Here is a 14452-nt window from a genome sequence, read left to right as displayed (position 1 = left end):
CTGTCAATTATCCGTCATGATATACTTACAAACTGTTAGTATATCTGATGGATAATGTTCAGTACTTTTAATGGCTAAGATGTAGACAATTCGACGGATGAGAATAAAGTAATTATCAGTCGGGTTTAAAATAATCCAGAAAAGTAATTGATTTTTGCCAAGCTATTTCATTTTGACGGATGATCAAACTCGATGGATAATGAACACCCGTTGAGATGTAAATTATGACTTGGCCAAAATTTCATCTCAAACAGAAAAATCAATTAAGTTTCTGGCTGCATTACAACTTGAAAAATTATCTGAAATGATTTAAGAATAGTTAAGCATACCTAACTCACTTACCAACCTAGAAAAGGTGGATTCATCAAGTGGCTTGGTAAAGATATCTGCAAGCTGTTTCTCACTTGGAACAAAATGAAGTTCCACAGTACCATTCATCACATATTCCCTAATGAAGTGGTACTTGATGTCTATGTGCTTTGTTCTTGACTGTTGTACTGGATTTTCAGTGATGGCAATTGCACTTGTGTTATCACAGAAAATAAAATTCTGTCCACTTGCAGACCATAGTCCAACAATTGGCTTTTCATCCATAAAATTTGTGCACAACAACTACCAACAACAATATATTCAGCTTCAGCTGTAGAAGTAGAAACTGAATTTTGCTTTTTACTGAACCAGGATACTAGCTTGTTTCCTAGAAATTGACAGGTTCCTGTTGTACTTTTCTATCAATTTTACAACCTGCATAATCTGCATCTGAATAACTAGTTATATCAAAACTAGAATCTCCAGGGTACCAAATGCCAAGTTTTGGTGTTCCCTCGAGATATCTGAAAATTCTCTTAATAGCTACTAAGTGAGATTCTCTAGGATCAGCCTGAAATCTAGCACAAAGATAAGTCGCAAACATTACATCTGGCCTACTAGCTGTTAAGTACAGAAGTGAGCCAACCATGCCTCTATAGCTTGAAATATTCACAGACTTTTCAGTAGTGTTTAATTCAAGTTTAGTTGCAGTGGCTATGGGAATTTTTGCAGATGTGCAATCCATTAGATCAAACTTCTTTAAAAGATCATAAATATATTTTGTTTGACTAATGAATATTCCATCACTAACTTGCTTAACTTGTAAACCAAGAAAGTAAGTTAGTTCTCCCATCATGCTCATTTCATACTTACTTTGCATAATTTGGCAAACTTTTTGTAAAGTTTTTCATCTGTAGAGCCAAATATAATATCATCTATATAAATTCGAACAAGTATACCAGAGCCATTAACATTTTTAAAGAATAAAGTTTTGTCAACAGTACCTCTTGTGAAGTGATTTTCTAAGAGAAACTTTGACAAAGTGTCATACCAGGCTCTAGGTGCTTGCTTCAATCCATAAAGTGCTTTCAAAAGATAGTAGACATATTCTGGAAAATTTAGATCTTCAAAACCAGGAGGTTGACTGACATAGACTTCCTCCTCCAAATCTCCATTTAGAAAGGCACTTTTGACATCCATTTGATAGATTTTGAAATTGGCATGGGCTACATAGGCTAGGAAAATTTTGATGGCTTCAAGTCTTGGAACATGAGTAAAAGTTTCATCAATATCTATTCCTTCTTGTTGACAATAGCCCTTAGCAATCAATCTAGCTTTGTTCCTGACAACTATGTCATTTTCATCCATCTTGTTTCTGAATACCCACTTGGTGTCAATTGGATTCTTTCCTTTAGGTTTGGGTACCAGCTTCCATACCTTGTTCCTTTCAAATAGCTCCTCTTACATAGCTAAAACCCAATCAGGATCCAACAGAGCTTCTTCAACTTTCTTTGGTTCTTCCTTATAAATAAAGCTGTTATACAAACATTCTTCTTGAGTTGCTTTCCTTGTTTGAACTCTAGAAGATGCATCACCAATAATAAGCTCAAAAGGGTGATCTCTAGTCCATTTTCTCTGTTGTGGTAGATTAGCTCTTGATGAAGAGGCCTCATTGTTGTCTTGATGTGTGACTGAGATTTGATTATAAGAAACTCCCCCTGAGTTAGTGAATCTTTAATTTGAAGAAGGGGTTCTTTCTATAAGTGATATGTCTTGACTCTCAGCTTCTCTCATTGTTCCGACGGATGATGCACTTTGTATCTCGACGGATGAAGCTGTTTGTCTGCCGACGGATGAAGCATTATGTAACTCGACGGATGTTGAATTATGTGCTTCATTAGTTGTAGATTTTTCTGTAGTATCCTTAGCAACTATTTCTTGATCACTTTCATCATCACTGTCATCACTAACCATCTCAACATTATCAAATTTGAGGCTTTTATGGAAGTCTCCATCTTGCAGTCCTTCAATATTTTTATCATCAAACACAACATGTACAGATTTCATAACAATGTTGGTTCTTAGATTGTAGACTCTATATGCTTTTCCCACATCATATCCAACAAAAATTCATTCATCTGCTTTGGCATCAAACTTTCCATGTTGATCAGTTTGATTTTATAAGATATAACATTTGCAACCAAAGATATGTAAGAAATTTAGAGTTGGCTTCCTATTCTTGAACAATTGGTAGGGTGTCATGCATTTTGTTTGATTAACCAAAGAAATATTCTGAGTATAGCATGCAGTATTCACAGCTTCAACCCAAAAATATGTTGGTAATTTTGATTCTTCTAGAATTGTTCTTACACCTTCAATAAGAGATCTATTTTTTCTTTCCACCACTCCATTTTGTTGTGGAGTTCTAGCTGCAGAAAACTCATGCATAATCCCATTCTCTTCACAAAATGATCACATCACAGAATTCTTGAACTCAGTTCCATTGTCACTCCTTATTCTTCTTACTTTGAAGTCAGGATGATTGTTGACTTGCCTTATGTGATTGATGATGATTTTACTAGCTTCATCTTTGGATTTTAGAAAATATGTCCAAGAAAACTTTGAGAAATCATCTATTACTAGGAAATATCTTTTCCTTGAGATGGACAACACATTGACTGATCCAAACAAATCCATGTACAACAGTTGCAAAGGTTCTTCAATTGTTGAATCAAGCTTCTTTCTGAATGACGCTTTAATCTGCTTTCCTTTTTGGCAGGCATCACACAATCCATCCTTAGTAAACTCCACTTGAGGAATACCTCTAACCAATTCTTTCTTGACTAGCTCATTCATGGTCTTGAAGTTTAGATGGGACAACTTCTTGTGCCATAACCAACTTTCATCTTGACTTGCTTTACTGAGAAGACAAGTTACTGATTCTGCATTTGATGAGTTGAAATCAGCTAGGTAAACATTCCCTTTTCTCACTCCAGCGAGAACCACTTTATTTCTCTTTTTGTTGGTCACAACATAGGCTTCTAAATTGAAAGTGACCGAGTTGCCCTTATCACAAAGCTGGATGATACTCAACAAATTATGTTTGAGTCCATCCACTAGGGCAACCTCTTCAATGATGATATTATCCTTTGAAATCAAGTCATATCCCACAGTATAACCCTTGCAGTCATCTTCAAAAGTGATACTTGGGCCAACTCTTTCCTTAAACTCAGTGAGCAGGGTAGAATCTCCGGTCATGTGCCTTGAGCAACCACTATCTAGATACCAAAGATTCTTTCTGTTTCCCTGCACACATCAAAATTAAATCAAGTTGATTTTGGTACCCAAGTTTCCTTGGATACTGCCTTGTTAGCCTTTTTCTTTGGTTTCTTAGGTTTGATCTCATTTGACTTTGGGATCTCAGATTCATCCTTAGTCATTTGAGTTGGACCTTTGAAACCAGTCATTGAAACAGAATTATCATGTACATTTTGGTTTACATGAAAAGGCATGTTATTTGCAAATATGTTATTCCAGTAAGGCATGCTAAATGGCATTTGTGGCATACTAAATGCAGCATAATAAGGATTAGGTGCAAATGACATATTAGCAAATTTTGCATTCATATTTTGAGTAGGCATAACACTTATAGGCATGGAAGGCATGACAGTCATGTTGGGAAAAGAAGAAGGTGCAGACATGGGAGTAGGCATATCAAGCTTGCAATTAACAGACAAATGATTAACACTACCACACTTAACACAGATTTTTCTTGGTGCATATTTATCAGGTGTGTAGTTGTTATGTTTGTTGATCCCTACCTTCCCAATTCTATTGTTTTTCTTTTTAGCTTCTATTTTAACCTCAATCTTTTCCAGTCTATCATTCAATTGCTTGATAGACATATGACCAACATTAGCTTTCTTTTCTTTTCTAACTTGACTTGATTCTCCTGGAACAAAGTTTTTAGAAACTGATCCATATTTCTCATTTAATTTAACTAACTTAGCAATATATCAAACATGTATTAGTAGCTCTCGTATAGTAAAATAGAAATACACACATAATCAGAAGAAATACCTGGATGTGCATGATATAGAGTTTTTGTGATTATTTATCCATTTTTACCGACCTGTCCAAACCAAACTATAAACAGACCAAATTTTCACAACTTTTCCATAATATAAATATAGAACATATAATCTTAAACCTTTTTATCATTGATGTATCGGCAATTAGAAATTGTCGACGCAATACACACGATATTTTTGTAAAATCATCCTCCTGTATAAATCAAACAATCAAACATTAATCACATAAACGTATATGCACATGTAAATAAAAACCCAAAGAAAAAATTGGAAGAGTGGGAAAAAAGAATGAAACAACCAAGAATGATATATTGATATATTAGGGTCATCCTCATTTTGTATCCTGTAAATTCTAACAAACAGACATTAATCAAATGCAAATATATTATAAATATATACATATACAAACATATAAATAACTAAAAATCATTAAGATCGAAGAACATAAGAAAACACAAAAAGAAAAAAGGGATGATTGTATGAATGGAGAATGATTTAAAAATTAGGGTTAATCTGAGGATATAATAAAAATTTTGAATTTGACAGTAATAGAGAGTAACTGAGAAGCAAGTAGATTATTTCGAAATCTTGTTATCGTGGAAAATGGATCTTTGATTGGTAAGATTAAGGATAATAAAGATTTTGAATTTGACAAGTATGATTATCAAGGAAAGTATTAATGGTTTTTAAATTTGAATTACTCAATACATGAATTGTGGATCTGTAATTGATTGGGTATAAAAACAAATCTATTTTAATAATATGTTTGATCTTTTTAATATTGATAATTGTTTTTTTAATAATTTTAAATACCATTTAAGATGTGGATAGTCCATGGATCTTTACATATTTATATAGGAATTAGTTGATTTATGAATATGGGTCAACCCACTGGTCAAATTTCAAAAATATGGGTCAAAATATTTACAAAAATGTCATTCTTAGTACTAATTTGAGGGGCTCTTCACTAGTGCTCATTAAGGGGGTGTTTGGTTCAACAAATGTGGGTATGAGGTATTGCGTTGGAATGGATAAAACTCATACCACTTGTCTGGTTAATAATTTTTTGTTTTAAAACCCATTCCTGAAACCCATGAGGCATGGGGTTTAGAAACCCATGTGAAGAGGTGGGTATGAGCTAAATCAAACTTTTGGGTATCATTTTCATTATTTTCTCTAATTTTTCTTTTTAACTAAAATATAATTCTTTTTTTAGCTCTAATTTTAATATTGATGAATAAAAAATGTGAATGTATATTTTATTTTCTTAGATACTATGTAAAAATATTTATAACCTCATATTTTAATAAGAAAAATTATCAAAAATACTAGCTTTTTATTTAATTTTTTTTGCGATTTTACTATCTTTTAATTTTTTTTGCAAAAATATAGAATCAACCAAAATCAAGCAGATACAACTAGTTGAATCGAGTTTTTTTTTATTGCATTTGAGGTTACATGGAGTGGCATAAATTCGTCGAAAGTTGCATCTAATTGAATCAAGTTGCATTAAAATAGTATTTTCGTAAAAAAAATGGAAAATAGCATTTTTGAAAATAAAAAAGTATTTTTACAATTTTTTTTTAAAAAAATTATAGTATATTTGTAAAATTATCTTTAGCCTTAGGTATTTTTCAAAGAAATTATATTTTTAGCCTTACTGATTCTGATTAAATCAAGTGATCGTGTATAATTTTAGATTTTAATATTAAAATAATAAATTAACAAAAAAATAATTAAATGTTTTTTGATTCTTGATTCCAATTAGTTTATCAACTAGATACATTCTCATCCTATTTTTGAACCAAACAGGTGATATCAAGTATCAAGTTCCAAACCTATACCAGCTTAACGAACCAAACAACCCCTAAGATATAATAGATAATAGATACGTAAAATTCATATTTTGTATGTTATATATATATAAAGGGGGTTACTCTAATAGAAACCAAGTTAAAATAGAAACTAGAAATCATCCCAACCCAGGCCATTACTAATTGATGCGGTCCAACCCGTGAGAGTACACTTACATAGTAGCATACAATAGACATGCATCAACACTAACCCCGTCATCTTCCATATACACTACGTATACATATATCCTCACCAACTATCATTATTAATACCCCCATCAACATAGAAACATCCTTTGATTGTAATATGCTTCATCACCGAATACGACCACCACTTCCAATCAATTTTCCAAAGACCACTAAATTTGTCAAACTACAATTTGATGACTTACAACCTCCTCAAAATATTATCAACATGTTCTATACCAGAAATCATAATTCCTATTACACAAATCACCTATCTTTAAAACAAGAACACTAATTGGATTTTTAATAACTAACTAATTCGTCATCACCAATTTATAGAGTGACAATCGCTAAATTATGCAGTGAAAATCAGTAATTTATATTGTTAAAATCATTGATTATTTCCGGTCCAGCAATTCCAATTTTTACATAAAAATTTATGATTGCAAATTTGTAAAAACATGTCAGAATCACCAAATCACCAAATCACAGATACTCCCAAAATTTTATTCAATATGCATCATCCATCAAATATAACCACTATTGCTTTAAACAATTTACCAGATCTGAAACTTAAACAGAAGATATTAGAAAAAATCTCGCCGGAGAAGATAACCGGATTTTGACGGAGAAAGTAGCGATGATTCACTGATTTACTGCAATTAGGGGGTATTATTAATTTATTAAGGTAAGGTGAAGGAGAAGATGTCTAAATGGATATTGTTGAAAAAATTGTCAGAAAAAAGATGGGCGGGTGGGCTTGATGAGGGATGAAGGTGAGAAAGAGGAGAAAATGTGGAATTCTGGGGAAATGAATGGGGAAGGAGACCAAAAGAATGGGCGGGGTACATGAGCAGGTAGATGGCGTAAAATATGAGCGTATATATTATATAATTTGTGAATGGTTTTTAGTTTTTATTTTAAATTTGGTTTGTATTTGATCATCTCCCTATGTATAAATATATATTATATTTTTTAAAAAAATTAACTATTTATTTATTTCGTATACTTTCGTTCCATGTCGTGTACTTATATCGGAAACCCAGACCCGACACTAATTATATCCGTGTTTTTTTATGTTCGTGTAGTTTCGTGTTCGATACGAAATTTTGGAACCCAAACACTATTTCATTTCGTGTTCAAGTATACCGGTATCGGCGGGTCTAGGTTTTAAGAAAACCCTAGCCCTGAAATTTGAATTTCATCCCGACGCAATTCTCAAGCAAACTGTAAGTAATTAGTATGAGTATTAATTTCTGATTTTCTGCTCCAGTTTATTTGTCCAAAATTTGTTATAAAATTGCATAAACTGAGTTGTGTTTACTATACAGTAATGGAGTTCGTGAGCCCTGAAGGTCTTCGTTTGGATGGACGTCGTCCAATGGAGGTCTCTCTCTCTCTCTCTCTCTCTCTCTCTCTCCTCCCCCTATTATTACTTCCATTAGTATATCAATTATAAAATTGTTTCAAAATGTTGTGTAATATATATGTCAGATGAGACAGCTTCGAGCAGAAATTGGTATTGTTTCCAAGGCTGATGGGTACTGTTTCCTTTCCCCAATTAAACACACGCACACACACAAATCTTGCATTGTGATGTTTGTCTGTTAAATGATTTTTTTTATGAGATTGATTGTGATTCTAATTGCAGTTCCGCGTCTTTTGAAATGGGTAACACTAAAGTGATTGCTGCTGTTTATGGTCCTAGAGAGGTACCCTTTTTGTCTACGTGATTTGTGTTTTCATTTAATATTAACATATATGCTTTTATGTACAATGCTATGTTTATTCCTTGTATACATTTTGTTGGGTTAGATTAAATCTAAGTTTGATAAACTGTGGTTACACTGTAGATGATGTTATAATTATTTCCTAGATTCTTTCCTAGCTCAATTGCCTCAGTTTAGATGGCAGCTAGGGACCTAGTGGTAATTTGATCGGCTCCATGGATTCGATGATAGCTAGAAGCTCTAGTATTCTGGAACTGAACTTGTTGTCCCTCAAATCTAACTTTTTAGAATGTTGGATTTGGGCCGCGTTAGATTGCTTTCATATTATTAACTTTCTATAATACAGTACCGGAGTGATTAGTATACATGATCTTATACTCAAATTCCCCATTTACCCCTGGTTGTTTGAGATCTTGAGCACTGGAGATAGATATCGCTAGCTTGATGGACACTAATGGAAATTATCGTAAAATTAGACGTGTGAGTCAGAATGAAGGAATTTGGGGTAAGCTAGCATGGCTTTAGTCCTGGATACAAATTTAGTGGGGTTTTTATCAAGTCCTGTCTTACCTTCAGAGAAGAAAAAATATTCTGACACTTCCAGGAAGGGGAGAGAGAGGCAGAGAGAGGGAGATGCAATCCTGTACCAGTGAATGTTGTAATATAATTTAGGGAGGAAACATATGACATTTCAAAATGATTTTTGTTCCTGTCCAATAAAATGGAGCGGCATTGTTCCCTCGTGCTGTTTTAGCCATATCAATTTTTTAAGAAAATTCTTCGCCTCTGCCATCTTTGCTCATTGTGGTCTTGATGTCTCGGCTTGCTTAGGTTTCTAACTTACTCCTCCACTTTTTAATTCTAAACCTGACAGCTTGAGTTAGTTTCTAAGTTTATAATTGCTATAATATGTTTTCTTTAATCAATCTAGTTTGGAGTTTAAAAAATCGTTTATTAATGATGTAATTTGGTACTGATTTACTTGAGAACTGAAAATTGAAATCTGTGTATTAGTCTGATAATTCAAATTTTGGATGAACGTTTTGAGAATTGATTTTGATTTGGTACATGGTGACTGATTGTTGTTGCATTAAATTTATGTCAATGTAGCAAGCAATTTTTTTTACTCCTCTTGTCTATAGATTATGCACTTAACAAATATGATTTACATTCTTGGAAGGTTCAAGATCAAATTTCATCAATTTATTTGCTTCTAGAACTAATTTAAGGTGCATTTTTTTCCTTAAGAAAATTCATGCATCTATCAGAGAGAGAGAGAGAGAGAGAGTCTGTTTTTGCCTTCCCTATCTTCAGCAATATAATATAATAAAATCGGACCACAGAAAACATATAGGGACGTTTGGATAGTTGTTGGGAATGGCTGAATGGGAATTGGAGGGGGGATGAATGGGAATGATTGTGATACGGAAATCCAAGGGGGTAGAGAAGGCATGATTTACCGTCCCAGAAGGAATAAATTCCCGTTCCATATAACCAAATTCAAACACCAACTCATGGGATTGAGGTTCCGATTCCCGTTGCTATGAACCAAACACCCCTATAGAGCCTATTGAAGAATGACTAATTAGGATTTATTTGCCACCTGTTATTTATTAGTTGTATACTTTCGAATATAAATAGGTTATTGGTTGTTGTCATGAATATTTCATTGATTTGTATCCCACATGGGCGAGTCCTGGTTTCACCAATGTGGAAATATATTCTGCCATTTTTATATTTTTACTGTTTGGTTGAATTAAGATAATAGAAACTGTTTAACCATTCCAGTGGGGGGTAATTGAGGAATGTTCCTCGGTTCCGTTGCAAACCTGTATTCTGTCTATTCTGCTATATGTAATCGAGCTCCTTCTCCACTTGGTTGATCTATGTACTTTGGTGGGCGAAGTCAATGATGACTGTCTTATAGATTGTAAACACTGTAAATATTTTAAAATTATAGTTTTTATAGTTATTTAACAGATCAGTAAGAGAACTGTTTTCACAAAACACACACACACATACTCACACTTAATAGTATCTCTGTCAATGTTTCTGTAAATATTTTAAATATTTTAAAATTATAGTTTTTATAGTTATTTAACAGATCAGTAAGAGAACTGTTTTCACAAAACACACACTTAATAGTATCTCTGTCAATGTTTCTGCATCAGGGTTCCGCCTGCATGTTAGTGTACATGCTCGGACAAACATATAGCATTACTTTGTGCCTGAAGCATATGTTGCGATTTTTATTGAAAACCAACATTTTCTCATCTAATAATCTAACCAAATAAGATAAACTAATTAAAGAGGAACCTGGGCCTCGTTCAATTTTTTATTTTGTTTTTTATTTTCTAGGTCCAAAACAGAAGTCAGCAACTCAATGATCAGGCACTGGTAAGAAGCTCTAATTACTCGGTTTTTAGATAGATATATCTCTTAGTCTCTATCTCTTGCTCATGATCCTTTTTGTGAAATTATTTCATGCTTTCCCAGGTAAGGTGCGAGTATACCATGGCCAATTTTAGTACCGGAGACCGCAGGAGAAAACCGAAAGGGGACAGGTTCAATTTTGTCACATCTAAACTTATTTCGTCTAAGATATACATTGTGAGGTGTTGCTTGTTACGAAATTCAACTTCTTTGTATTTCTCTACCTTACTAAGAATGGTTTAGTTGCAATATCTTTCCATATTTTAGTAACCAGCTATGATATTTTTTATCATGTTAATCCAACATCAATAAATCAGCACCAAAGTTTGCTTTTCGTTATGCTGTCAGTATATATTTAAGCCATGTTGTTGGAACCCACATACCATACTGAGTATATGTGTATGCGCGCACACATGAGTGAGCATATTCATATTGAATATAAATAACTGTATTTCAAATGTTTGCTAATTGTGTAATGGTGAACATATTGCTTTTCATGTATACTTGTGTTAGTCAGACATCCTTGCAGTACAGATGTTCTCATCTTTTTCCTTACAATATTCCTCCGCCATACAGGAGATCCACTGAAATATCTTTGGTCATTCGTCAGACAATGGAAGCATGCATAATGACACATCTAATGCCTCGTTCGCAGGTTCTATGATAAGATAGCATGTATATAGTTGTGTAAATTATCAGCATTTCTAAAATCATTGTTTTTTTTGCAGATTGATATTTTTGTACAAGTTCTTCAAGCTGATGGAGGTTAGTTGTGATCCATAGGTGTAAGGCCGTGAAACTAGTGGTGTAGCTTCTTTGCTGTCATGTCATATGTGCTATGAGTCTATGACTGCTGTCCCCTATCCCGATGTCTTGTATATAATATCCATAAAATATTATTTGACTTTGTACTTTTAAAAATTGGGAGCTATATTATTGAATCCAACATGTTGTCAGGAACAAGATCGGCATGCATAAATGCCGCAACTTTGGCCCTTGCAGATGCTGGTATTCCAATGTCTGATATAGTCACATCTTGTAGTGCGGGCTATCTTAATAGCACTCCGCTTCTTGGTAACATCATAATTTTTCTTTTAAATATTTGACTCAATTAATGCATGACGTTGTATCAGTGGATTAGCTAAGACAGTTTCAAATGCAGATCTAAATTATGTAGAAGATAGTGCCGGTGGCCCTGATGTCACTGTAGGAATTTTACCTAAATCTACCAAAGTGACTTTGCTGCAGGTTTGTGCCTGATACCAAGTTTTATGCTTTTTTTGTTCTAATATGCCATCATTAATATTTTTAGGACTATTCGATATCAGCAAATCTAAAAGACTTAAATTGCCATGATGTGAAACAAGGAAAGTCAGTTTAGTTAGTATCTTTCTGGTACTCGTGGTTGTAAATGTCTGTCATGGCAAATAATTTACACATGTCGCATAGTCATCTTAATCTATATGCATTAAGCAAATTAAACTCAGGACCTAACTACAAAAAAAATTATATGATGCAATGGTGGTTTGACTTTACTGATATCATCTGAGGTTACTGTATCAATAAATATTAGGGTTGTTGCTTATCTTTTGAAAGGGGTGATAAATTGTACTTGTTTATCTTTTGGAAGAAATAAGATAAGACGTTAAAAGCTCGAGGTAATAATTTAAAATTGAATTATTATCCAAATACGCTTTCTTGTTGCTCCTTTTCCCATTAGGAAACGAAGAGGAGATGAAAATGAGAGTCTTTCTGATGTGGGACAAAGGATGAAAACAAGTGTAAACAAACCCATCCCCACAGAAAATTGACAAAAATACAATTAAAATTGATAGATTTATAATGATCCTAAGTACGTACTCACCTAACTTAGTTGAGTACAAAGGGATTTTTAATGTGAATGCAGGGGGTATATTTGTAATTACAAAGGGAATTTTAACGTGAATGCAGGGTGGGTATATTTGTAATTACAGAATTTGATTAAAACAAATTAGAACTCTACCTTTAAAAATACACTTCGTACTCATTTAACTCCCCTAAGTACACCCTGACAAAAAAAAACTCCCCTAAGTACATACTTCGGGACATTTTTCTCATTATTTTAATATACTCAATTACTCATCTATCCGAAATATTTAATCTGATAATAATATTGATTACAGTTGTTTAAATTGACACCCTAGGGCTTGGAGAACAAGTAAAATTCTTGATAAAAGGACACAGTTTTTTTAATATTAATTATCATTATAATCTAGAATATTCCTATAATATAGTTACCAAATATTAATAAAAACACTAATCAGTTACGATCAATCTATCTGTTATCAATAATATATACTAATTAACTTATTTATTCCTTTGTCCTAATTGATTTCTTCTGCTTTTTGTTCTTGCTCATCCAAAACATTTTGCAAAAAACTCATAAGCTAGAAGAATGAAGAGAAATGACAAAGTTTCTTCATCGTTGTTCTTTGAACTTTAACTTTGAATCCCAAGTGTCAGTCTTTCTTTACATTATCAGACACTTCATAAATATGATTTGTCCATGCAGATGGATTCTAAGTTGCCAATGGATATCTTTGAAACTGTAATGCAGCTTGCAACAGAAGGGTGCAAGGCGGTAGCAAATTATATTCATGAAGTAAGAAGAGTTTTACTTGATTTTTGGTGTGGCAATATTTACGAGTTAGTATTTGTGTAGTACATCTTATCATCTATTAGGAGTATGATCAGAAATTTGTTACCTATCTTGCAGGTACTGCTTGAAAAGACAAAGCAACTAGATAAACACCGTGGTGTATAGCATAATAAGGTTAAAGGAAATTTACAGATTTTGGCAACTGTACGCAATATCATGTGATATATCAAATTATTCATTGGTGGTGAAGGGGTTACAATAGTCATATTGTATGCCATTTCTTTTAATCCTATGTCATTTTAAATCGTGCTAGTACATGAATTTTTTCACCTTGGACTGTTTATAAAACTTGAACACCAACAATATTCTCTGAAGATATGTTTTAAAGTATATCAGAGTTTAAATTGAACGATCACTCTGTCTGATTTGTCAAGAAAAAAAATCTTTAGTTTAGAAGGTGATACTGACTTGGGTTACATTTGTTTTGCAGGTAATGTAGCTAAATTCTGCCTCATTTTTTGTAGTGGCGCAGTCGTATGTGGAAAGTTTGCATTCATATAAATTGCAATATTCTTTCCATGAGCAATTGTCGAACATTGCTACGTAGGGAAATTGTAGGAAGCTTCATTACCTGCATGGTTTTTTTTTCTGAATGTTTGTTATAATTTATATTAATGGCTTGGGGTAGCATCATTGAGTGGAAATTGTACCATTATGAAAATACAATACGAAGGATTTTGTTCTTTCCGTGGCCCCTGCATTGTTGATTTTTGTTTATCAGTGTTTGTTTTAAATCTAATGGCGTAAACTAAAACTTTGGTGTAATGACAAACAATACAATTAGTACAGCTACGTAGTTCACTTGAGAATTATATTCTTCTCAAGTCCAAAACTCAGATTAGAACCTTTAAGTTTATTCCATCCCTGTGTTGACAAATACTATATCTGCAATTGGAATGCGAGTGAAAATTCCCTTTTGCAAAAACAGAGGTTTAGCGGTAGGGATGGGCATTCCTCCAGACCCTGATCCGATCCCTGCGGAATCGGGGATTTTTTCAGGTACGGGATGAGGATCGGGGAGATATGTATAAAATATTCGGGGATTCGGGCGGGGGCGGAGATTAGTGTCTCCCCGATCCCGAATCGTATTTCAAATAAAAATAATATAATAAATATATAAATATTGAAATATATACAATATATTATTATTTT

At 33.3% G+C, this 14452-nt stretch overlaps 1 protein-coding gene across 2 annotated transcripts; it reads left to right on the top strand.

Annotated features, from left to right (window-relative positions):
- Nucleotides 1-7521: 7521 nt before the first annotated feature.
- Nucleotides 7522-14088, top strand: LOC141668286 (exosome complex component RRP41 homolog). 2 transcript variants are annotated; one of them, XR_012552981.1, is made up of 13 exons: nt 7522-7668; nt 7771-7826; nt 7934-7980; nt 8091-8151; nt 10528-10566; nt 10666-10733; nt 11179-11257; nt 11331-11367; nt 11560-11676; nt 11765-11850; nt 13154-13243; nt 13358-13509; nt 13731-14088. XR_012552981.1 is itself a non-coding variant. In XM_074475104.1 (13 exons), the coding sequence occupies exons 2-12, from the start codon at nt 7773-7775 to the stop codon at nt 13403-13405; spliced, it is 726 nt and encodes a 241-aa protein (XP_074331205.1). In that variant the 5' UTR covers nt 7523-7668; nt 7771-7772; the 3' UTR covers nt 13406-13414; nt 13731-14088. The 2 variants fall into 2 exon arrangements, 1 of the variants encoding a protein (XP_074331205.1); XM_074475104.1 differs by having other exon boundaries at nt 7523-7668; nt 13358-13414.
- Nucleotides 14089-14452: the final 364 nt, after the last annotated feature.

Source organism: Apium graveolens, chromosome 6 (assembly GCF_009905375.1).
Source record: "Apium graveolens cultivar Ventura chromosome 6, ASM990537v1, whole genome shotgun sequence".
Lineage (NCBI taxonomy): Eukaryota > Viridiplantae > Streptophyta > Magnoliopsida > Apiales > Apiaceae > Apium > Apium graveolens.
The sequence above is the reverse complement of the archived record's forward strand: the minus strand, read 5'-3'. Positions and strand labels throughout refer to the sequence as shown.

Bases quoted from the DNA above. Each gene is read 5' to 3' on its own strand.
- LOC141668286 (XM_074475104.1), top strand. From the start codon at position 7,773: ATGGAGTTCGTGAGCCCTGAAGGTCTTCGTTTGGATGGACGTCGTCCA. The intron at 10,567-10,665 runs GTAAGAAGCTCT...ATGCTTTCCCAG, and splicing joins AACTCAATGATCAGGCACTG to GTAAGGTGCGAGTATACCAT. The intron at 10,734-11,178 runs GTTCAATTTTGT...TCCGCCATACAG, and splicing joins AGAAAACCGAAAGGGGACAG to GAGATCCACTGAAATATCTT.